The sequence below is a fragment of the Rosa rugosa genome, chromosome 1 (assembly GCF_958449725.1).
Source record: "Rosa rugosa chromosome 1, drRosRugo1.1, whole genome shotgun sequence".
NCBI classification, from domain to species: Eukaryota; Viridiplantae; Streptophyta; class Magnoliopsida; order Rosales; family Rosaceae; genus Rosa; species Rosa rugosa.
Window position 1 is genome coordinate 1,737,058 of NC_084820.1, and position 25,435 is coordinate 1,762,492.

General features: G+C 39.4%; 3 protein-coding genes across 3 annotated transcripts; 2 read left to right on the forward strand and 1 right to left on the reverse strand.

Annotated features, from left to right (window-relative positions):
* Positions 1-1,026: 1,026 nt before the first annotated feature.
* On the reverse strand, positions 1,027-1,911 carry LOC133726934 (triphosphate tunnel metalloenzyme 3). The gene has a single exon (XM_062154573.1). The coding sequence runs from the start codon at positions 1,771-1,773 to the stop codon at positions 1,153-1,155; it is 621 nt and encodes a 206-aa protein (XP_062010557.1). The 5' UTR covers positions 1,774-1,911; the 3' UTR covers positions 1,027-1,152.
* A 6,026-nt stretch (positions 1,912-7,937) lies between these two features.
* On the forward strand, positions 7,938-8,318 carry LOC133726876 (uncharacterized). The gene has a single exon (XM_062154514.1). The coding sequence runs from the start codon at positions 7,938-7,940 to the stop codon at positions 8,316-8,318; it is 381 nt and encodes a 126-aa protein (XP_062010498.1).
* Positions 8,319-22,358: 14,040 nt separating this feature from the next.
* Positions 22,359-25,413, forward strand: LOC133709466 (heparanase-like protein 3). Its single transcript, XM_062135227.1, has 9 exons — positions 22,359-22,923; positions 23,265-23,301; positions 23,390-23,576; positions 23,671-23,819; positions 23,908-24,138; positions 24,239-24,428; positions 24,517-24,642; positions 24,763-24,862; positions 24,948-25,413. The coding sequence occupies exons 1-9, from the start codon at positions 22,669-22,671 to the stop codon at positions 25,338-25,340; spliced, it is 1,668 nt and encodes a 555-aa protein (XP_061991211.1). The 5' UTR covers positions 22,359-22,668; the 3' UTR covers positions 25,341-25,413.
* The last annotated feature ends 22 nt before the right edge of the window (positions 25,414-25,435 follow it).

The following is a 25,435-nucleotide window of genomic DNA, read 5'->3' on the forward strand; positions in this document are numbered from 1 at the left end:
CTTCATGGTGACCGGTCCCGAAAAAAAAAAAATACTACATAACTTTGGGTAGTTTTTTACTTTCTTGTGAAAGATAACCTGTGTAATGTTAACAAGGCAACAATTCTCCCTTCCTCAAATGTGAAAAAGTTTATGTCTACGAGATCAAAAAAAGGATATTTTTGTCTAGTGGATCTTGAAGCCTTCTCAGAATGATAGTTCAGAGTGTACCCAAATACGAGAGAATACAAGAACAATAGAAAGCAAAGAAGTTTATTTACGTTAAAGTACCCGATGAAGATAGAATTTAAAAGGAACATGCATCGAAGAAAGATAATAATAGAAAAGATTGGCTTCCATTATCACAATGCTGATATAAACAAGGTGATATGCTTGTTGGGTGATTCAAGGAGTTCTAGACTTTCTGCTCAACTGGCTATCTCTGCGAGCTGATAATGACAAGGGTATAGTAATACAACTCTTTAGGCATTCAACATCTCAATTTTGGAGATCAAAAGAGTCTGAGACTGATCAATGATCGCATAATAACATCGAAAAGAAGCTAAAGGTGTACTTAATCTTCACTAATAAAAAAAACCATTTGGAGAACTGAATATGAATTCACCAAGTAAAATCATCATTGAACCTCAGGTTATCAATCTTAATCTGACAATGATAAGAGCAATCACAAACACCAAATCAACCCCAATACACATCCACAATCCCATTCGATAAAATCAGAAGCCTCCAGCCTAAATCACTTCAAATTCAAAACACATTTGATCCCACAACCACACTGCCCAGCACATCAACAGAAGCTCACTCATGCATCAAAACCAGAACTCAACATAGAAACCAGAATTGAAATGCAAGCCGAATCAACTCATTTGAACATGATCACTAAAACAACATCCCACTAAAAACAGTATTCAAACACATAATCCTACCACAACATTCACCATATCTAGAAACTTCATTCGAACACGATCACTAAAACAACATGCCTTAAAAACAGTAACCATTCAAACACATAAACCTACCACACAATGCACCAAATCTAAAAACTTTATTCAACCAAATTGCACTATATAAAAACTTCATACAATCCAAGTTCTTCACAAAACCGACATTGTAGAAGAAGCATTAGAACAACACACAATTATATCAGAAAATTCACCCCATTGAAGGCAGCTTCCCAGCTCGAAAAGTCGCAAACTTGGACACTTGAGAATACGAATACCTCACCCCATTTTCCTTCAAGAACTCCTCAAGCTTCTCCTTAGCCCCATCAGGATCAGCGCTCTCACACTCAATCTCATAACAAGTCCCAAACTCATACTTAGTCTCATCCACCTCCAATTTCAACCCTTTCCAATCATACACATCCCTCACATTCCCAAACCCTCCCATCCCCACAAACCCTAAAACCCCAAACTCCTCCCTCACCCTCCTCAAAACCCTAGACTCCGCCGCCATCATCTTCTCCGGCTCGGCGGCGCACGCCCGCCCCACCGCCGGGTCCATCTCCTCCTCGTCCTCCTCCACCCGGCTCACGCCGTCGACCAGCACCGCCTTCGCCTTCAGCGTCACGGCGCAGAGGGGGCTCCGGTCGGAGAACCGGAGCCGGAGCACGGCCCGGCGCGCCGAGAGCTCGGATTTGGAGCCGTCGAAGAAGAGATTCTCCTGGCGGTGGGTGCCGAGGTGGAACGGCGCTAGAAGAGTGGTGACCTGGCCGTGGGCGGCGGCGTCCGGAAGCCGCAGCTTGACCTCGACCTCCATTAGGGCTTTGGACATTTTTAATTTCCGATGATGCGGTGCGTTTTGGAGGAGGGGTCTTTGGAGCGGTCGAGGTGGCTGAGGACGGTGGAGGCGGCGGTGGTTGTGGCGGCGGCGCGTTGACGAGCTTCTTCGAGTTCTTCTTTGTCTTCGATTTTGAGTTCGATCTTGGTTGGCTTTCGTCTCAGCATTTCTGCTCTTTCATATCACTTCTTCACCAGAGGAAGTGTTTTTGAGCGTGTATTTTACGGAGAGTTTAGATTCTGCTACTTAATATTGGGCTTAACCTTGGACTTTGACTTTTGTGTCAGTATTGGGCCTAAACTAGATGATTCAAAACCTTGAACTCTAAACCCTAATCTGCAAGTAAAAACACTTTATCCACATTCACCTTTTGCTTTGTTTTGTTTTGGTGAACCTCGATGGAACGAACGGCCGGTATTTATGCAGATAGAAAGAAGTAAGGGTCCTTGATTCAAAGCACTAAAATAGAGTAAAATGATCCCACTTACCCCAGTAAGGATTCCCTGCCACGTGCTCTCTCTCCGTCGTCGTGGGCGGCTCCGTCGTCGTGGGTGGCTTCATCGTCGTGTCCTCTCGCTTCTGTAGGCTCGGTTTCGTAATTTCCGATTGGATTTTGGCTAAGCGCCACTTGCCTGAAGACGTCGTTCGGTGGTCTGCAACCCAGAAGAAGGGGGACGTGGGTGCCCAATCAAATTTTTTTTTTTTTTTGTATTTTTTTTGTAAACTATGGACAGAATGAAAGAAAAAGAGAAAAAAAATGACGTTTTATTATCTCGTAATATAGGGCTATTGGGGGCCAATAGACTTCTATTGGGGGGCAATAGACATTTTGAATTGATGTAATCTCCTCGTTTTTCTTCTTTAATCAAACTTTTATTTGTCTACATTTAGGAGATTAGTTCCCATTCCGGCGACTGAAAGTTCTATTAAGGGGCAATAGACGACTATTTGGGGGCAATACATAGCTGATAATCGTCTATTGGGGGGCAATACATGGCTGATAATCGTCTATTGGAGGGCAATAGATGTCTATTAGGGGGCAATAGACGTCTATTAGGGGGCAATAGATTATCGGGGCAATAGACGTCTATTGGGGGGCAATAGATGTCTATTGGGGGCAAAAAAAACCTTTTCGGTGAGATTTTCAGCAAATTCCGGTGGGCGGAGGCGGTGACAGGATTCCGGCGACCGGTAACCAGAATCTGGCGAAAGTTGGCCGGTGACCGGACTCCTGCGGCCGGTGACGGGGCTCCGGCGAAGTCTCCTATGGTTTCTCTCTCTTCCATTCTCTCTCTCTCTCTCTCTCAAAATTTTAAAAAAAAAATCTTAATGGGGTATTAGGGAATACCTCCTTAGAGTGTTTTGGGTAGGAGGGAATTAAAAAAATTAATGGGGTAAGTGGGAAAAAAATCTCTAAAAATAGGGTAAATGGACAAAAACCCAAGAAGTAAATTGTAGACAAGGAAAATTATACCAACCTCTCAACAACATAACCAACTAAAAACGAGAATTAAGAAGACTCATTCGGTCATGATTACAAAATTTATGAATAATAGGTAGAGCCAAACCCCACCAAACTAAACGTGAGGAAACAGTTTCAAAATTTGCTAATACATCGGCGGCTTGTTTTCCTTAACGAAATGACAAAATATATGAGTAGAATGAAATTGCAATTGAGAAATATGATACAAATAATTACCCTATTTCACATTTTCACACGAATTTGGCAAGGTACAAACTTTCCCTGGCCTAAATTTATGAATAGGGATGGTTAAAACATGCATATATAGGAAATGGTATAGATGATTCGAGCAGTATGTGCTTCAAAACAATAGTATTCGAATCAACATAATATAGCCAAGATATTGTGATAAAAGCCATAAACTATATAAAACGGAAAAAAAAATATCTCAATGGCTGCCCTCATGCCATATCCTGCAAGACCGTAATGCCCTTCTTCAGCTGCTCCGAACTCATATGCTAGAAACACAGAACCGGATGAAGCAACATGCGGAACGCCACCGATCCGAGCGGGAATTCAACACCGGCGACTGGGTGTTTCTTAAGTTACATCCTTATCGTCTTACTCTAAAAAAAAGTTACATCCTTATCGTCAACATTCCGTCGTCAAAAGGCCTTCCCACAAGCTCTCTCTCCCCGTTAGCGAGAGGATTGGCAAGGTTGCCTACAAACTGGCCTTACCCCCGCACTGTCGCATTCACCCTGTTTTCCATGTTTCATTGCTTAAACGTTGTGTGGGCTGGCAACTTCACTTCCGGACTTGGCTGACAATGGGGCACTTTTGTGGACTCTGGCCAGAGTTCTTGACATGGCAGTAGTGCGCAAGAAGAAGCGCAACGTGACTCAGTGGTTAGTGCAATGGTCCGGCCTTCCAGCGGAAGATGCTACTTGGGAGGATGCGCATATCATCAAGCAGCGTTTTCCTACATTTTGTGCCTGAGGACAGGCCACTTCCCAAGGGGGAGGGACTTGATGAGATCAATGTCAACCCCTAGCGGCCTTTATCTAGTTAGCCCAATTGAATGTATTAAGAGCCCAACTTCAGGATCCATTAGCCTTACTTGGACAGCTGGCACCAGTGGTTCAGAATGTAACCTGATGCGAACTCCCTTATAAAAATTCAGCTACCGTCCCTAAACTATGCTGCCAAGGCCAATTTGATACCCGAACTCTCAAAAGTATCAATGTGATACCCAAAGACGTATTTTGACATCAACGTGATACTTCATTCAAAAATCTCTGATGGCGCCGTCTGTTTACTGACGTGGCAAGCACGTGGGTCCCTCTCTCTCTCTATCTCCCTCCCTCCCTCCCTCCTCCTTCTCCTTCTTCTTCCCTTTCTCTCTCTGAATCCACCGCATTATACGGCCGCCATGGGTTTACGCATCCGTGGCACATTGGCTCTCGCCTCTCTCCTCCTCCTCTTCTTCTTCGCCGGAACCTGCTTCGCATTGCCGGAATATCCTCAGAAGCCCTCCTCCTCATCCTCCTCGGCGTCCACTGCTTAGATCAACTCCAACTCCGTCCTGGTGGCCCTTCTCGACTCTCATTACTCCGATCTGGCCGAGCTCGTCGAGAAGGCCCTGCTCTTGCAGAATCTCGAAGAGGCCGTCGGCCGCCACAACATCACCATCTTCACTCCCCGAAACGACGCCGTCGACCACGACCTCGAACCCGACAACCTCAAAGCGCTACTTGCTCGAACTCGGGAACTTCAAATCGCTCCAGAAGCTCCGTCCGCCTGGAGTTGAGTGTGAGGGACATGGATTTGTAGCATGAATTGGAGATGATGATGGCAGCGTTGGTGATGGTTTGGGTGGAGGAGAAGGAGAGGAGAGGGAGGATAACTTCGATGCTAACCTTCAACTCGAGGCTGCAACGGTGACGGAGCTCGGGGCGAATGTGTCACAGCCACCGTCGACATCAAGTTGAGTCTTAGAAATCGACATGCAAAACTGTCGCCCTCCTTCTCTTGTCATTGTGAGGTGAAAACCCAAGAACCCATCTATTTTGGATTTTTGTTTTAAGAGAAATTGGGTTCTGATTGTTGTTAATAATTTCATTGCTGGTGACGACGATGTCGGACTAGATTGCGTACGTTCCCTTGTTCGTGGGCTTTGCGGCAGAAGACCCAGACCTCTCTAAGTTGTAAGGTATACGTCTGGGAAACTATCTGGTGTTTAAGCTTTGATTGTTAAAGCAATGAGAATGTGAATGTGTGTGTGTGTGTTTTAGATTTTGATTTAGCTGAGCAATACCCGTCGGAGTCGGTGAGAGGATGATGCCGAATTAGAGAGGATGATGGCAGCATTGGTGATGGTTTGGGCGGAAGAGAAGGAGAGGAGAGAGAGAAGAAGAAGAAGAAGACTGAGGTTGAAGAAGAAGTAGAAGCCATTTTTCTTTGATTTCTTGGGCGGAGGAGAAGGAGTGGAGCTTGCGGCGGTTTGGCTAGAACAAAATCCCAGAAGAACAAGAAGAAAAAAAGAAGAAAAAGAAATTTAAAAAAAATGAATTAACAAAAAAAAGGGTAAATTGGTCATTTTACTTTTTTTTTTTTTTTTTGGCCCACACGTTTGCCACGTCAGCAAACAGACGGCGCCGTTAAATATTTTTGACGGAAGTATCAGGTTGATGCCAATATAGGTCTTTAGGTATCACATTGATACTTTTGAGAGTTCGGATATCAAATTGGCCTTGGCAGCATAGTTTGGGGACGTGGGCTGAAATTTTCTCTATTTTGTATTGGCTCTCTATTTTGAATTATCAAGGAAAATTATGCATTCTCTTTAGCCTTTCTTCTTCTCTGTTCTTCTGCTGGTTTAGGTTGAGTCTATCAGATTCTGATTGAAGATGAAATCCAGCTTGAATGATCCTTTCGGACTGTCTATTCTGCAACACCTGATATCACTCAGATAACTGAGAGGCCCCTGACCATGTTCTGTGATCTATTCGGGAAACATTTGATGATCAGATGCTCACATTAGTTCAAATTAAAGATAAGCACAAAAAAGGCAAATGGCTCAATAAAATTCCCACCTCCTGAACAAGTATGCTATTCATCATTGCATGAATCCAAAAGCCAGGCACTCCTTTTTCTACGTTACAAGACATATAGCGCAACATTACAATTCAAGTGTAGTGCATGTGACTAGAGCCGTAAGAGATTAAGACTTTTGAGGGGTACCAAATTTGGTGGCTTTCTCTCCTTCTTGATCGATTGAAGCTTCATTGGTTACTCCTTCAACTTCAGTTAAACCATTCACAATCTCATATCTCTGCAATCAACATACAGTCATATATATTTAACTACCTGCATGTACGTACATTCAAGCCAACTCATATCGAGGTCAAATATAAAGAACTAAAAGCCATCATACTGGTGTAATATCAATATTGTAAGTAGAAAATGCATGTTGAGATCCGAAACATATGAATGAGGTGTATTTATGTAACTTTTACCTCAGCTACAACTCATGTGTTGTTTATGTGGCACTAATTTATAAAGTTGTCATTTAGGCAGATATGGTTCCGATCTACAGGGCAAAATATGGGTTCTTGTTTGGGTACCTTGGTTCTCGAAATGGTAATTAACTGCATGATACACACATGTACAACTGAAAAATCTCTTAAGATCCTATACACACACACACCCCTTTGTGTAAAGAGAGTAAGAGACTGACAGCTCTCCCAGTATTTTTCTTCCCATGCAGCTCTCTCCACGACACAGTTTTTTCCAGCTCATCCTGTAAAATATGGACGTAATAAGGCATTGTACAGCATTGATATTACAACACATTCAAGACCGGTACCGATTCAGAAATTAAATCTGATCCTAATGTAATATCAATGAAATATATGAGCTATCAAGGCAAGTATCCTACTTATATACCTTTGTGTAGAGAGGTTCATAGCGTTCACGGAATTTTGCTTCCCATTCAGTTTTCTCTGCAGAAAAGTTCTTTTCTAGCTGGTCATGCTCCTCCTGCAAAATATATATGAATGTGGTCCTATCGTTTAAGGAAGTGTATGAATCGGAACTACAATTATTGTCCCCGTAGTCATCAGATAGGTACAAAAGCTCAGAATAACACCTATGACATATATATGTTTTGAAAAGGGACTAACCTGTATCTTTCTTAAAGCCTCAATGCGTTTCTGCAAAACATATATGTCATAAAATACGACCTTTTTAATACCAAGCCAAGAGAACCAAATATATCTTATTTAGGTCAGGAAGAAAACCGATCAATTCATCATTGTAACATGTTCTCAAACACACTGATCAATTCAACATATTCTGGGTTCACTAGCACAACGTTTTATTCTTTCCTAAAATGATGCATACCAAAACGTTTTGACTTTTACCCATGCCACGACTTGATTAACCCCACCGGTTAATGCCATAATTCTCATTGTAAACAAAGGTTCAACGGCATTGGACCACCATAACTCCTAATTAACTTATATCCTTATGTACAATTTGCATGTCAAACCTTATTTGACGCCTCAGAAAACCTTTGGTCAATTACCCTCATTAGTGAAGCCTATAAATAGTTTCCACTGTCTTCCTCCAATTCTCAGACCAAGTATTCAGTCCAAGTCTGAAAAGAGCTAGCTAGTCCCAACTCCCAATAACCATGGCAATGAAAATTGTAGCATTGTCTTCCCTGCTGCTAGTGACATTACTCATCACCACCTTGCTAACCCAACCAGGATTAGCCAATGCGCAGTTGCCACAGACTCCTCCTTCGATTCCAGGCCTGTTTCCACCAGGAACTCCGCAAGATGCACTTAAATGTTGGTCATCTCTAACCGGCATTAGTGGATGTGTTATGGAAATATTTCAATCTGTTTTCAGCTTGCAATTAGGCACCATTGGTGCCGACTGTTGCAAGGCCTTCCTTTCTATCGAGGAAAGCTGTTTGCCCAAAATGTTTCCTCTGACTCCTTTCTTCCCTCCTTTGCTCAAGAACTTTTGTGCTCTCCAAGGAGGTCCTGCTCCCCCAGCAAGAATCTAGGACAAGGTGTCAGTTGTATCACAATAAATAAAGAAGATGAAATCTACTCGACATTAGTAAAGAAGTCAAGTTTTAGTTTCTTATGACGATTCTTGTAATACTTGAAGAAAAAAAAACCATTTTATCATTCCATCTAATGACTCTAAATTATTTTGGCGTTTCTTTTTAGGAAAAAAAATATATTAGCTTTTTTGTTTTTTCTTTTCTGATGGGTTGAGCGGCGGCGTAGTTCTGAAGAGCTGTGCGGCGGTGAGGATTTGGAGGATCCGGGAAGCTTGTGATTCTGGTTGGGTGCGCGGCGAGGCCAAGCAGTGGTCGTTGTATGCTGGGTCGGGCCGGCGCGGCTAGGTTTAGCATGGTTGGCGCAGCGAGTTACGGCGGATAGGCGGACAGGTAGCTAGTGGGAGCAGACGGCGCTTCACGGACACACGAGGAGATGAAGTTTGGGTCTGCTCCAAATCCTACTGGGCCTTGTGGTTTTGGGCTTCCCCTCTTTGGGCTACCCTATTGGGCCTTTAATTGGGCTAGGGATTTGGCCCTTGGCCCAACTCTATGTTTTTGGCTTTTTATCTAATTACAATAATTTTCTTGTATTAGGAACCTAGATCTCTAGCACCTCCGACGTAGTACCAATGAAAGATCCCCTCTACCTCTACGTATTTGAATGTATAATGAGTAAGTCTATTTTTATGTACCATTGTGGGTACTACCACTATCTTCTTGTCTGTCTAGCTATGTCCTTAAATGACAGCGGAAGGGTGTGTAACGGCCTATTATGGCTTGTGATGAATATACTATTTCCGCCCCAGGGGCTTGATTAAAAAAAAAAAGATTTAAACAACAATTTTTTTCTATTCTAAAAAAAAAAAAAAACAACAATTTTTCTTCTTCAATCAAGAATAGAAAATATTCCATGTAATTCGATCAATAGATTTGCACATACACTCGATCAATAGATTTGAATAACACATGTAAATTATAAAAATATAATGTGAAATATACATATTCATATGAACATTACGGTTTGAACTTTTTTTTTCCTTATATTTAGATTGTAGATGATCTCTAACTAATACGACTGCTGATAACATAGAATATTTTCTTATCTCTTAATTTAGACAATATTTTCTAAATTCAATTTATTATTACTATTTTTTTTTAACAAAATTAATTAATATTTGAAAAGAAAAGTTAATGCCTATTTCCTATCACCTAATTCAATATATTAATAATATTTAGAAAGAAAATTTATAAGAAACAATTTAAATAAATGAAGAAAAATATTGGTAAAAAATTCTGTAGACATATTTATCTATACTATTATTAAGAGAAGAGGTTTTGTTAGCCAAAATTAAAAATTTGGACAAATTTAACCCTAAAAGATTAAAAAACTTGGAGAATACATTAAATTACAAGGATAAATAGGACAATTAAAAAATAGATTTTTATTAAAAAAATTAAAAAGAAATTATTCCACAACCCCCACTATTTTATCTCTGCAATAACTACCACTAAATCTATTTTTTCGACAATAACTACCCACTTTTTTTTTTTTTTTTAACAACGAAATTTTTTTCGTACACATGCAAAGCATGTTATTGCAGACTAGTATCTCTTAATTTAATACATAATTAATGGCTGCTATTAACACCCATATTTTTTTTTTCATCACCTAATTTAATTCATTAATATCATTGATTCACCTCCTAAAATCTAAAAGGAAATATAAAAAGTTAAAATTGGTGTTGCAAGATTATGATTTGGCAAGATATATTATATGTATGAAATTGAACCAATTTTTTGTCCTTGACCCAAAGTACCAAAATAAACAAAAATTATCCCACTTACCCCAGCAACAGATTTTTATTCCTACTAACCCAATTTGTAGTAAAATGACAATTCTGTCCTCCACCTAATTAAATAACTACTTTATGTCACTCTCTCCCTCTCTTCCATCCGATCTCTCTCTCTCTGTGTACTGTTTCTGCAAAGGATGAGGAGCCAGAGCCGGAGCCGATTTCGCTCACCTCTCTCTCTCGTCGGAGTCGGACAGACGACGTTGCTCGGTTGGGATCTCCGTGCTCGACGATGGCCTCCCGAAGATGACGGTGGCCGGCGCGAAGAAGGACAGCTCCCGACGATTTCGGTGACCGGCAACAGAGGAAGAGGATCCACGAGGAGTACGAGCGTCGCCGGAAGCAGCTCCACGATCTCTGCGCTGCCATCAAGGCCGACTACGTCTCTGACTTCAAACTTGGTTCGCACCGTGAAAAAATTCAAGGCTAACTTTGGAGGAGAGATTGTTGCGCTGGAGACTTCTTCTGATTATGGACTGGATTCCAAAGTCCACAGACACCTGACTTGATCTTGCACCAATTCCAGACTTCATAATGGTAATTAGTTTAATATTTTATCAAAATTCTCTTTAATTTGAATTATGAAATCTTACTTCATGGTGCAGATGGTTAAAGATCGAAGTCTTTGACTCTCAATTATGAATAAGGACAAAAGAGTACTGGGTGGTGGGTCATTTGCGTTTTTAGATGAATTGGTTAGCTAGTGGGAGGCTTTCTTTTGCTAAAGCTCTCAGACTCAGTGAACGAATAATGGAGGTTCAGCAAAGAAGGATTTTCTGTCTTTATCTTAATATTTAATTGCTTCTTCTACTCTCTATAAGAAAACATGTCCGATATTTATAGACTTGCTTGTTTGACTGGAAGCATTTTGAAAATGCTAAGGCCATGTCCTTCCTCTTTCTTATATATATATATATGTATGTTCTTTTTTGGTAAAATGAGGGCAAAAAAAAAATTTAAAAAAATATTTTATTGTCTCCTAATAGACATCTATTGGGGAGCAATAGACGGCTATTGGGAGGCAATAAATATTTTGAATTGATGTAATCTTCTTGTTTTTTTTTTTTCTGTAATCAAAGTTTTGTTTGTCTAAATTTAGGGAGATTAGTTCCCATTCTGGCGACTGAAAGTCCTATTGGGGGGCAATAGACGTCTATTGGGGAGCAATACATGGCTAGTAGTCGTCTATTGGGGGGAAATACATGACTGATAGTCGTCTATTAGGGAGCAATAGACGTCTATTAGGGAGCAATAGACTATTGGGGCAATAGACGTCTATTGGGGGCAAAAAAAACATTTCCGATGAGATTTTCAGCAAATTCCGGTAGGTGGCGGCTGGTGACCGGATTCCGGCGGCAGGTGACCAGAATCCGGCCAACTTTCGCTTGGCCGGAATCCCGCGGCCGGTGACCGGGCTCCAGCGAAGTCTCCTATAGTTTCTCTCTCTTCCATTTTCTCTCTCTCTCTCTCTCTAAGTTTCAAAGGGTGAGGGTAAAATGGTATTAAAAAAAATTAAAAAATAAAAAAAAAATCTTAATGGGGTATTAGGGAAGTCCTCCTTAGAGTGTTTTGGGTAAGAGGGAATTAAAAAAACTTAATGGGGTAAGTGGGAAAAAAATCTCTAAAAATGGGGTAAATGGACAAAAACCCATAAAAATTTGTATTTGGTTACATAACATAACACCTAAGATTGATGCCACAAATTTTAGGCCTCATTGAAGCCCTGCTTTATGAAGTTATGAGTATCTTGCGACACTGTTGACCAATGCAATTAATGCATACCAAAATGTTTTGTGTTGACTAAAAATGTAAAACCCACGACTTGATTAACCCCACCGGTTATGCCATAATTTTCATTCTAAACAAAGGTTCAACGGCATTGGACTACCATAACTCCTAATTAACTTATATCCGGCCTTATGTAGAATATGCATGTCAAACCTTAATATGACGCCTCATAAAACCTTGGTCAATTACCCTCGTTACTGAAGCCTATAAATAGTTTCCATTGTCTTCCTCCAATTCTCAGACCAAGTATTCAGTCCAAGTCTGAAACGAGCAAGCTAGTCCCAACTCCCAATAGCCATGGCAATGAAAATTGTAGCATTATCTGCACTGCTACTAGTGGCATTACTCACCACCTTGCTATCCCAACCAGGAATAGCCAATGCGCAGTCGCCACAGAGTCCTCCTTCGGCGGTTCCAGGCCTGCTTCCACCAGGAACTCCGAATGATGTCCTCAAGTGTTGGTCATCTCTTACCGGCATTAGTGGATGTGTTTTGGAAATCTTTCGATCTGTTTTCAGCTTGCAATTAGGCACCATTGGTGCCGACTGTTGCAAGGCCTTCCTTTCTATCGAGGAAAGCTGTTGGCCCAAAATGTTTCCTCTGACTCCTTTCTTCCCTCCCTTGCTCAAGAACATTTGTGAGCTCCAAGGAAGAGGTCCTGCGCCCCCAGCATTCGTGTGAGTTGTATCACGATGAACAAAGAAAGATGAAATCAACTCAACATTTAAGTTGTCAAGTTTTACTTTCTGATGAAGATTCTTGTTCTAGCAATAATAAGATCTGAGAGTTTAGATTTCTTTTCCATCAGGATTGTAATGCACGTTTTGAATTATTAATAAAAAAATTAGAGTTTTTTCTCTATTTTTGGACTCATGTACTAGATTATATCATGATTAGGTTGGAGGTGTATTTAGGTTCGAAAGAAAACGCTCAGCCGAGTTAAAATTTAGTATACAAGCGCAATATCCTATGAGAAATTTTGAATAATGACTTTCTTCGAATCATCAAATTGATTTATAATCTCATTTTCTAAAAATTTAATGTAAAAAAATAACCAGGAGGTAAAGAGTCACAACTATCCTTATCAAATTTTGTTTAATTTTCTACACTTGTACTTTCTCTCGTTCTTTCTACTCGATCACAATTGACTCCCTCGTAATTTTTCTCACCCCATTGTTATTCTTGTTCTCTTTGACAAATGAAAAGTTTACTGCAATTCCAACGACAAAGATTTCCTCAACACATATAAGAATACATTCAGATCATAAATTTTCTATTATGCTAATTACGGTTTAGGTTTCCTTTTCAACAAAATTCTGGTCTAGGGTTTCTGTTGTTTTAGTGTCAAAGATTTTTTTATCACAGTTGTTAATTTCTACTATCTTAATTTTCTGATTTTATTGAGCAGCAATGGATACAAGTATTGTGGTTCATAGTTTTCATTGTTCTTTCATGAGGATTGCATACGAGAAGAGATATTGTACTCGACTACTGCCAAAACTTGAGTAATATCTTGGAACTTCTCATCAAGATGTCAGCGGTCCTTTTGCGATTAAAGTTCTAGTCCACGCGGTGCATGATATGGCATATGAATAACAATACAATAAATAAAAGAACTTAGAAATTTTATGAGGGATGGGCTGGATTTGTGTTTATACTTAAATTCCAATTGTATTGTATATTAATTGAATTGAGTAATGAAAAAGAAACAAAACATTCTTAGGGGAAAAGAGAACAGAAGAGAGAGAGATAGACATTTGGAAGAGAAAAGAGAAAGGGTGAGGGGATATTTAATCAACGATAAATAAAATGCAATACGTTTTGTATAAAAAAAGGGGTGATTCTAGTTGAACCTCTAGATTTGATACTTGACCTCTCCTACTTATTAAACCTCCAATTCATGTTTTCAAATATTTAAAAAGCTATTACCTAAAACTTGCGTCTTCATCTATTGGAGATCCTTTTAAGGAGTTGTGGAGAAAACTTTGGAAGGCTAATGTTCCTGGGAAGGTCCGGATTTGTGTGTGGAGGGCTTGCTACAATTTGTTACCTACACGAGAACGGTTAATGACTAAGGGATATGAAGGTGACCTTCAGTGCCTCTTGTGCAATCATCCAGTTGAAGATGCAGCTCATCTTTTTTGTAAGTGTCCTACGGCCTCCATATTGCTTTCTCAGCCTCCTTTTCACCTTCAACACTCACTGCTTCCTCAACTCCACTTCAAAGAATGGATGTTGGAGCAGGCTATGCACCTTAAAGGAGAAGTCTTTGACAAACTATTGATGCTCATTTGGGGTCTATGGAATAATAAAAACACTAAATTATGGGAGAATACTGAGCGCAGTTCCTCAGATATTCTACTCGGATGTATGACCTGGTTGGAAGAGTTCCAAAGGTCGAGAGCTTCTAATGCAGCACCGAAACACTCTATCACCAAGATTTGGAAGCCAGCAGAGGCACCTATGCTTAAACTGAATGTGGATGGTGCATTTGTGCCTCACCTAACTAAGGGTGGAATTGGAGGTATTCTTCGAACCTCCAGTGGAGCAGTTTGTGCAGCTTTTCAGAAGACTGCTCAATATGTTAGCTCTGCTGTCCATATTGAGCTCCTTGCTATACAATCTGGTTTGGAATTCATAAAGCAACACAATCATCAGTCAGTATGTATTGAAACCGATTGCCAACTTGCAGTCCATGACATCACCAGTTTATGTCCAGTTCTCAATGAGTATGGGCCTTTGATTGACGACATTCAACACACCTGGAAAAGTTTGCAGCAGGTTCAAATATGTTTTTCTCCCCGAACTTGTAATCAAATTGCTCATAGACTAGCTAGTTTGGCATTCGAGTCTGAGCAGTGTGTTGACTGGTTCAACCACACTCCAGAATGTATCCGTGATCTTGTAAACAAGGAGCTACCACCTCCCACTTAACTCAATAAAGTTCAGTCCCTTTTCATCAAAAAAAAAAAAAAAAATATTTAAAAAGCTAAGTATTCCGCCTTAATTTTACCAAAACACTCTTGAACAATTAAATATGTATCTTCAACAATTTGTTTTTTTTTTATCTCTATTAATTCAACCACGAAAAATTTTGTAAACAGTTTTTTATTTTTTTAATGAATTTTATTGTTTCATGACTTAAGAAAATCATAAAAAACAAAAAATTGGTTTATGATTTTTGAGTTCTATCAGTTTGAGAAGTGTTAGAAATCATTATTTGAGAGTGGCAAATTTTTGGTGAGAAAATAAGAACACCACGGTTTTGAGTAGAAATCATGGTCTCGACAATTTTTTTTGTTGAGAACTCTGCCAACAAAATTGTGGTCCGCAAAATATTATTTTCAAACTTTTAGTTCGGGGAAAGCTATACTTGGGGGGGGGGGGTGTGAGATTTTAAAAGATTTTGTTTGAGTTTTTACTGGTATTTGTTTAGATTTTACAAGTCCTTATGATGTTTTTGGTAGGTTATTTTTTTCTTCTTCTTCTTCTTTTTTTTTTTTTTTGAATAATTTTGTTCTTCTTCTTTAAAGAGAAGTTAAATACACACCCCAAATTACTTAATACACACTCCATATTGAATACACCACCCATTTAATTTCTCATTCTAATATTTTACTAAATACACAATCCAAAGTACCTGAAATATCCTTAATCTCAAAAATCATGAAATATCATATTATTTGACTATATTAAGGCTACTATTTAATATGATTAGTATATTATAGTATATTAATTGATGTTTTGTAAATAACCATATTGATTACTTGTGTTAGTTATTGAGAAATCCATAAAGATTTATTATTGTTCCCTTTTAAATAGATGCCTATAAATAGGTTTAATTTGTATTATTTGAGTTCTCATCCACCAAACACCATGTTGATCAAGTATAAAATTCTGAGTTGAACATTTAACCAAAACTATATCAGTAGTTTCTCCACAATGGCGGAACTACAACAGTACAAAGTTGTCATTAGAGGGGCCAAACAAATTAACAATTACAAAGTTTTTTCACCCGTGATGTTTTATATTAGAAAATAAATGGATTAATCATATCTCTTAAGAAAAAAAAAAGAGGAAATTAACTTAAAAATGGGAGTAAAGTGATCCGTTTTAAAAACATTTAATGCCATTGATTTTGAAATTCTAATTATTATGGTTTCTAACCTCACTTAATTACAATTTATTTAAGGAAAATTAAATTAGATAGTTTCTAGATTTATTATTGTATTAAATTAGGAGGCCATGTATAGAAATTTGTTGTGTTTATCTAACTATTTATACATAAATAGAATAATATATATAAGGAAAATATGACTATTTTTTTGTCTTCTAATGCATAGATGTCTATTTTTGTCATTTTACTAATTTACCTTTAATTTCATTTGAAGAAAAAATTATCTTGATCCTCCATATATGAGAATCTAGCTCTCTCCAAAACCTAGCCGCCAGGGCTATGGTGCTTTATTTCGGCGACTGCCTCTGGTCCCCGCCCTAAGTGGCGACTGGTTCTCCACACTTTGCAGTCTCGTACCTGCACTCCAACGCCGCTGTTTTCCATCAACCGCTCCACCATGCCCAACTCCTCGTCCATGGGAACTCCATGTGAATAAGGAGAATGGCCGGACAGGTCTGCTCGAGATCGGAAATTGGAGGACTTGGGATCTGGGTGTGCAAATCAGACCGAGGAGAGGGCGACTCCAATCTCCAGGCATTCGCAGAGAAGTCTGGACGTCTCCTAGGCCGGCTTGATGACTGAGGCGTTGCAGCGTCATGAGTCGACTGAGGGCAAGGCGGCGACATGCGATGTACCAGGTCGTGCAGGGGCAGTGATACGATTGAAAACATCGGCAATGGAATGGCAGGCTGGTCTTGATATGAATTTGCTGCCTGCGATTGTGAGGCGGATCACGGGATGGAGCGTCGAGGCGGCCCACGTTTGTGCGGCGGTGGGGATAACGAAGGAGAGCCTGGTGGATGGGATTGGCATCGCTGGTATTTTTGCAGATGGAGTATCCTTTGGTGGTTGGACCCTGGAAGCGGCGGCATCAGGCACTGCTCTCCGATCAGACCATAAGGTGGAGAGATCGATGACGGCAAAGGGTATCACGGTTGCCGGTGAGAGGAACCCTACTTCTGGTGGGGTGTCCAAATCATTTGGGTGGCCCATTTCTTGTGGGTTGCCTAACTCAAACAGGCATGTTCATGTTGTTGGGTTCTGGACCCAAGTGTGGCCCAAATTGCAAAGTTTGGGTCCTTTAGGGTTTCGTATTTGGCACCCCGGAGAAGTCTTCCACTTCACTAATGGGCTCAGTTCTTTAGGGTTTCGTCTTTGGAATCTAGGAGGATCGGCTCAGAGAATCACATTTACAGTCTTTCCATACCTCCCAGCCCTAACTGTTATGGGAAAGGAGAAATTTATTTTTGTTTTTTCTTTCGAACTTTGCCTAATTACTATGTTTTACTTTCATAGTTCTTAGGATCGCTTTTGAATAAGTGAGCACTGATTGTCTAATGGGTGGTGCTAGCATACCACGTCCTAAACTTGTCATTGGTATGGCAAGGGAAGGTATGTATCCGTGCCATTCGGGCTTGAGTTGAATGCAATTGATGATTTGGATTAAAAAAAAAAGTGATTAGGGGTGTGTATTTAAAATTTCTTTTCTTTAAAAGCAATGGATATATGGATCCAACTATAATGCTATATCTTTTTTTTTTTTTTGAGTTAAAGAAACGTATATTCATCTGAAGCCAGAATAGGGGTATGGCTTCCGCTGTCATTTAAGGGCATAGACAGACAAGAAGCTAGTGGTAGTACCCACAAGTGGTACGTACATATAGTCCTACTCATTATACATTCAAATACGTAGAGGTAGCGAAAACCCTCCTTTGGTACTACTCCAGAGGCGCTAGAGATACATAGAGTGCACCATAGTGGTGCATAGCTTCCTAAAAATAAGGAAATTATTGTAAATTAGACTTAACTAAAAAACATAGAAAAGGGCTTAGGGCAAAAACCCTAGCCTAAATTAGAGAGCCCACTAGGGCAGCCCAAAAAGAAGAAGCCCAAACTCTAGGCCCAACAGGACATGGTTGACCCAGTCCCAGACCACCCCTCAACCACGCCTGCAGTCGCTTGTGCAGCGTCGGCCATGAGTCCCGCCCCGAAACTCACCTCCCCACGATCCGCACCGTCGAACTCCGCTAGAGGCCAGCACCGCTCCGAGTCCCCAAGCCAATGTCATGCAGCGCCTAGACCCGAGACCCGTAAGTCGCACTGCTGCCTAGACCTGAGCCTCACAAGCCGTACCGTCGCCAGATTGAGCCTCAAGATCGCCTCCACCACCAGCTCGCGCCATCCCAGCACAAAAAGACACCACAAACTCCAGAAAACCAGCCGACTTGCATCCAAACAGCCTGCCAAAACCACAGCCGAACATCTTCTCTCCTGATCTCAACCCAGGGCATTGAAGCGCCCGTCTAGCAGCCATCCCAGTGACGGCGCAGCGAAGCCGGCGCTATCCATGGCCGCCGCCGAACAGGGAACTGTTTGGTGGTGTTTTCCTCTCTTGCGGCGCTAGGGCTAGAGAGAGGTTAGAGGTTAATTATCTCCTTTGGGTTTCTACCCTTCGTCAAATTTGGTTGTACCGTTTTTGATTTTGGTCTACTCTAATGCTATATCAGTGACAAAAAAGTGTGTGTGTGTGTGTGTGTGTATATATATATATATTCCTTCTATGCTAAGGAGGTCCTTAACTTAGCTTACAGTACGGATTTCTATATTTTGACCACTTTTTGATCACATATTCACATCTTAACCGTTCAGTTTTTAGGTCCTAATGTATAGATCATCTCTACAAATTTTCAGCCAAATTGATGATCGTTAAGGCATCCAAAACTGCAATTTACATGAACGAACCGAATCTGTCTAACCTGAACCGTTCGTGTAAATTGCAGTTTTAGATGCCTTAACGATCATCAATTTGGCTGAAAATTTGCAGAAATGGTCTACTCATATATACCTAAAAACTAAACGGTTAAGATGTGAATATCTGATCGAAAAGTGATCAAAATATGAAAATTCGTACAGTAAGCTAAGTCAATGATATCCTTAGCAGAGAAGGCCTATATATATATATATATATATATATATATATATATATATATACGGAGGCATTCTAAAGAGGACGTCCGCACTTTCGCTAAAGTGCGGACAGCGCTGCTGCTGCTCGGCTCGGGGCGCGACGGAGCGGCGGGGGTTTCTGGAAGGACGCCAGGGGTCAGGCGGAGCCGTCTGCAGTCGGTGGAGTCGCCGGCGACGTCGTTGGAGGGCTGCCCAGAAAACCTGCAGTTGCAAGTCGGGTTGCTGCCCAGAACCTGCAACCCCGACCTCGAACACTGCCCAGAACAGTCCGAGATGCCTCCGGCCTCCCTCCTGCAAGCCGCGAGCCGCCGCCGCCGCCTGGAACGCCTCCGCTGCGTCGCCGTCCGCACTTTAGCGAAGTGCGGACGTCCGCTTCAGAACGGGCCTCTATATATATATATATATATATGGCAATCTATCATGCTTTATGTTGTGTATAATGATATATGAATAACAAGAGAAAATTAATCAACCAAAATGTTACACAAAAAATAAAGTAGTAAACTAATGGCATAATTTATTTCATATCTAATTTACAAAAGAAACATGTGTATATGTAACGGTCTATTTTGGGTTTAGATGAATATATATCGGCACCCGGCTTTGGGTTTGATTCAAAAAAAAGAAACATGTGTGTATGTATCATCTTAACAATACCATTGAAAGTGAGCTTAATTAGCTAGAAGGATTAAGGCTTCCAGAGCTATTGTGATAAAAATAAAAAAATTATTAGATGAGAGCAGAGGCAGAGGAGGATAGTAGGAAAATAGGTCTAAAGACAAAATGGATGAGTGTCACATATTGACAGTTACTTCTTCTTCTTTTTTTTTTGGTGAAGAGCTTCTTCATTTTTTGAGTGAGAAAGAATCCATCAAAAAAATCTCTTGGGAAGTGGTTGGATTGTTTTTGAGTTTTGATATGTATAAAAAGCACTATAAAATCCTCCAAAATCCAGCATTTAATGAAATCCTTAAAAATCCATATACTTTTGAATATCTGCAGATTTGAATGGATAATTTTAAATCTTAATTGAATACATCAAGATTTTAAAGGATTGTTTAAAATCTCAATTGAATACCCATAGACTTTCAAAATACAAAAAAATCTTGTAGACTCTTAAATGAATACACCCCCCCTTGATGAGTTTTTCGTTACTATTGAATTCATTTTACTAAAAAATATTTTCTTATCTAATAGTTAAATTAGAATTTCACAAAAAAAAAAAAAAAAAGTTTATTTACTGTATAAACCTAAATTTGCAGCTTTGATATTATTAATAAACTTTCAGCTGATCCTTTGGAGCTCAGTAGAAACACTTGTTAAACCCTTCTCTATTCAACTTCTGGTTGCTTCATGTCGAATCAAGCCAAAAAGCGATTTGGGCAAGGTACGTAACTACGACTAGTAATTGGAATCTTATTTTCAGCTTTATTAAGCTAGCTAATATTGAGCAAAGAACTCTTATTGCTAGCTAAATTAGAAAAAAAGAAGAAGACACTTTTGTGTGTGGACCTGCAGTTAGCATATCAAATATTAATACGAAGGCATTCTTATCTTTTTGCTGAACTTCTTTTACTTGTTCTTTCCTTAACTCAGAAGATCGAACCAATCCGAATTAGGCTACGGACTGCACTTTATTCTGTTCTCATGCATTTGTAATTTACTTGATGACATTGATGAGGTATAATTGGAACTACATGAAAGTCGAACAAATTTTTTGGACTGATACTTATGGAAGATGATGTTGATCATGACCAACCTAATCACATGGATCTTATCCGGCTGAAAAAACCTATTCACATGTTAAAATAACCCATAAATGTATTTTCATATCTTTATTTTTGGACTATATGTGTATGAATTTCTGAATTTGAGAACACATTTTGTCTTACACACTGGTTTTGAGTCGGACATCATGGCCATGGATAAAGTTTCATGAATGGTAGCTAGCTACTTTTGAAACCTTGAAAGAGTACTATTGCAGTTGCAGTTGTGATAACAGATCAACCTAAACAAGATACCCTGTTAAGTAAGAATGTAAGATAGATGTATGTTAAGGTTTCACAAAACTTTGCAGCCAAGTAGATAAAAGAGATATGCTTATAGGTCAAATTGGGAGATTGGTCTAATCAAAACCCAATGCTAGCTGCTATGATGGTGTAGTTGGTGAGAGCTGAAGTCCACAAAACATATCTAGCAATATCTAAATCTAAATCTAACGGATTAGGTTAAGGTGGTTCTGTTTTGGTTGAAAACTCACCCGATCCCATTGAAATTAATTAAGCTAGCTAGGTAGAGAAAACGCTTAAAATCTCAGACTAGTGCAGCAAAATAATAATTGCAATTGGACCCAAGCAATTTCTGAAGGTGGTTGAGGTATAGGTTGTGTGATGCATGAAAGTGTGGGGAGATAAGTCTTATTTTACACTCAATTTGGTCTAGATCAAGCCACATGCACATGGATATAGTCATATAGACACTCCATTAACTCAACAAACTTAAATTTTGGTACTTTGGTAGGCTGTAACATCATAGACTCTGATGTTTTTGCTTAATGCTTACTGCAGAAAATACATGATATATATATGGGTATTATATCATTTTATTTTTGTTATTCCAATTAATGCTTAGATCATGAAAATGAGCTATTTTTGTTAAAAAAGAAAAAAGGGCAAATATAAAAAGGATGAAAACAGAGTCTCGATGAGAATTTGTGTTGTCATGAATTAAATAGCTAGTCACCAATTAGTATTCAAATACTATAATCTCATGCCTTGCATTGGTTACCATGCATTCTATATTTCTTTAATTTGTAGTCACAAGAAAAATGAAGGAGACCATCTTTTACCCTTCTGGAACCATTAGTTCAACTTCTTATTTCAAACTCTGAAAGCAAATGAGAGACTTTATAGATCTAAAAGGATAGAAATTAAGTTACAAAGTATTTCCTTTGTACAAAAATAGAAATATCAAAGTAACCCGATTATTATGGGAAATTCAGACAAGCATGCAATACCATGTCAACTAGAATTTCAAAACAGCTTTTTCTACTCAGTCCCATTTCTTTCTGCCCTTGTGCTAGCGAAGTGCACGTTTTCGATTCCAAAACCAAGGCCAAATGGGTGGCTGGCCGCCGCTCTCAGACAGTAAAACCAGGGTTTTATTCAACTCTAATTATTTTGGTCCAAGCCAAAAGCAAAACCCACTTGCAAAAGAGTTGCAGCAGTTGCAACCCACCTCACATTATTCCAACACAGCTACAAAGTTCAATGCTTTTTCAAAAACTGAAAAGAGAAAATAACAGTTCAGTTTGGTAAAATAATACCCAAGTTGTCAAAAGAGAGGACCTTTGTCCTTTTTTGTCCAAGTATCACATGTTCTGTTAAATTGTTACTTCATTATCTGATTCACTTATTACATACACCAAAATTCTGTTTTCCCTCTTAAGTAACCTCAAACTCTTTCACTTTTCATGTATGGGTTCCTATTCCTCACCCATTTATAGAGGGGCAGAGAGACACTGATGAGATCTTGAGCATTCTTGGCGTGTAGGTTTCTGAAAATGGATTCTCAAATCTGGAGAACAGAGATGTGTTTCTGGGTGTGTTTGTTTGGTTTCTTGAGCTTCATTCATTGTGTGAGTTCAGAAGGAGAGGGAATAGGAGGAGGTAGTACTGAAGGTTTGGTTAGAATTGATGGGAAAGAACCCATTGGGAAAATTGATGAAGATTTTGTTTGTGCAACTTTGGATTGGTGGCCTCCTGAGAAATGTGACTATGGAACTTGCAGCTGGGGCAAGGCTACTCTCCTTAATCTGGTATCTCACATTTGTCATTGCTTATAATTAATGATCTGAAATCACTAATCTTTATTATGCTTTTGAGTGCTTGAACATAATTGTATTCACTTTTTTCTATCTTTGATGTTCTATAATAAAGTTTACCAGTTTATCATGATAAAAGAAGAAAACTTTTTGGTAGTACTGTTCTATTCAGATTGAATGTTTATGAGTTAATTATGACCATGTTTTGAAAGTTAATCTCATTATTTGGAAAAGCTTCTCTGTTCTAAGCCAATGTACAAATCTCAAGTCTGCTTTCTGATCTATTTTGTTTCTGGAAAATCCTTTCTGATATTTAATTGATAATTCTTGTGCAGGATCTAAGTAACACTATCTTATCAAATGCCATAAAGGGTAAGAACTCCTAGATATCTGAATGACTGTGACTTAGTTTATAATCTTGTATGAGCCTAAAATTTACTGAATAGAGCTAATTGTGCAGCTTTTTCACCATTGAAACTTAGATTGGGAGGTACCTTGCAAGATAAAGTCATATATGATACAGAAGACAATAAAGAACCTTGCCCAGTTCCTTTTGTTAAAAATACCACAGCTATGTTTGGATTTAATAAGGGGTGCTTACCCATGAAGAGATGGGATGAATTAAACTCCTTTTTTCTGAGAACAGGGTAAAAAATAATCTCTTCCCTATGTTTCTTCATTCAAATTTGGATTTTGAAAACCAGATGTAGTTGACATTATTCCATGGTATTGTTTTAACAGGGCTAAGATTATCTTTGGATTAAATGCCCTCCCCGGACGAACTTTACAGAGTGATGGCTCTGCAACTGGAGCTTGGAACTTTACCAATGCCGAATCTTTCATTCGGTACACTGTCAAACACAACTACTCTATAGCTGGATGGGAGCTAGGTACGAACACTGTCACTCGTTAAAAACTTGTCTGAAAATTTTTGATTTTTGTCATGAATTTGTCTGAAGCTATTTGAATGTTGCTCAGGGAATGAGCTATGTGGGCGTGGAGTTGGAACATCAGTAGCAGCAAGTCAGTATGTCAATGATACAGCTTCTCTGCATAAGATAGTACAGAATGTATACAAGGGTGTTGGACTAAAGCCACTAATCTTATCACCTGGAGGGTTCTTTGATGCACCTTGGTTCAAAGAACTTGCAGATAAAACCACCACTTCATTAGATGCGGTCACACACCATATATATAATCTAGGGCCAGGTAGGTGTTGTTGATTCGACAAAATTTTGAAACTTCCCCTTGCTCCCTAGACCCTAGTTCATGTTTTGGTATTAAAATCATACGTACCTTGTATTCTTAGGGGTTGATCAACACCTTATTGAAAAGATTCTTGATCCGGCGTATCTGGATGGTATTGCTAACACATTTAGCAGCCTTCAAAACATCCTAAAGACCTCTGCAACTTCAGCAAGTGCATGGGTTGGGGAAGCAGGAGGTGCTTATAACAGCGGTCATCATCTTGTCACGGATGCATTCGTGTTTAGTTTCTGGTAACTTTGCTCAACAGTTGATCAGCATTTTGTGCCATCTCTTTTGTTCAGTTTCAAAAGGAAATTACTAATTTGGATGTTACAATAGGTATTTGGATCAGCTTGGTATGTCTGCATCTTATGATACCAAAACATATTGCAGACAGACATTGATTGGTGGAAACTATGGTTTACTCAACACTACTACCTTTGTTCCCAATCCAGACTACTACAGGTGATTGATTGAATCATCATCTTTATTCTACATCTCACTTATCAGATTAAGGCATAATTCTTTCATATTCTCGTAGCGTTCTTTTAACTCCTGCTGGATTTTCGACTTTTTCCATGACAGCGCTCTTCTTTGGCACCGATTAATGGGAAGAAATGTACTGTCAACGAGGTTTGCTGGACCCAAAAAGATACGTGCTTATACACACTGTGCAAAACAATCTGTAAGTCTACTAAAACTTCAGTATAAGATAAAGATGGTGGTGCCATTTTCTTTCTATCCAAGCTAATTACTATTTCATCTTACAGAAAGGGATTGTAGTACTATTGATCAACCTACACAACACCACCATTGTTCAGGCCAAGGTTGCCTTCAACAGTACCTGGAGTTTGCGACATAGACACAAATTTCACAAGTCTCATAGATCACATATGCAGAAGAAGCACCATAGTGGTCTAAGAAGCTCAACAGAAAGAGTGAGAGGTGATACAGAAAGAGAAGAATACCATTTGACACCAAAGGATGGAAATATACAAAGCCAAACCATGCTGCTTAATGGAAACGCTTTGAATTTGGATTCATCTGGGAACATACCTACATTAGAACCTGTTTTTGTAAATTCATCGCAACCGATAATTGTTGCTCCATTTTCAATTGTATTTGTTCACATACCATACGTTGTTCCCCCTGCTTGCAGGTAGGTGGTACTATATGGGATCAAAAGTGGTACCATATAGTGATTGCTTAAATAAGAGATAGAATACAATTCGATGATGGCTTTTTTGGCTCTCTTTTT

Coding starts and splice junctions, on each gene's coding strand:
- LOC133709466 (XM_062135227.1), top strand. CDS start 22,669: ATGGATTCTCAAATCTGGAGAACAGAGATGTGTTTCTGGGTGTGTTTG. Junction 23,302..23,389: donor CTTATCAAATGCCATAAAGG/GTAAGAACTCCT, acceptor CTAATTGTGCAG/CTTTTTCACCATTGAAACTT. Junction 24,643..24,762: donor CCCAATCCAGACTACTACAG/GTGATTGATTGA, acceptor TTTCCATGACAG/CGCTCTTCTTTGGCACCGAT.
- LOC133726876 (XM_062154514.1), top strand. CDS start 7,938: ATGGCAATGAAAATTGTAGCATTGTCTTCCCTGCTGCTAGTGACATTA.
- LOC133726934 (XM_062154573.1), bottom strand. CDS start 1,773: ATGTCCAAAGCCCTAATGGAGGTCGAGGTCAAGCTGCGGCTTCCGGAC.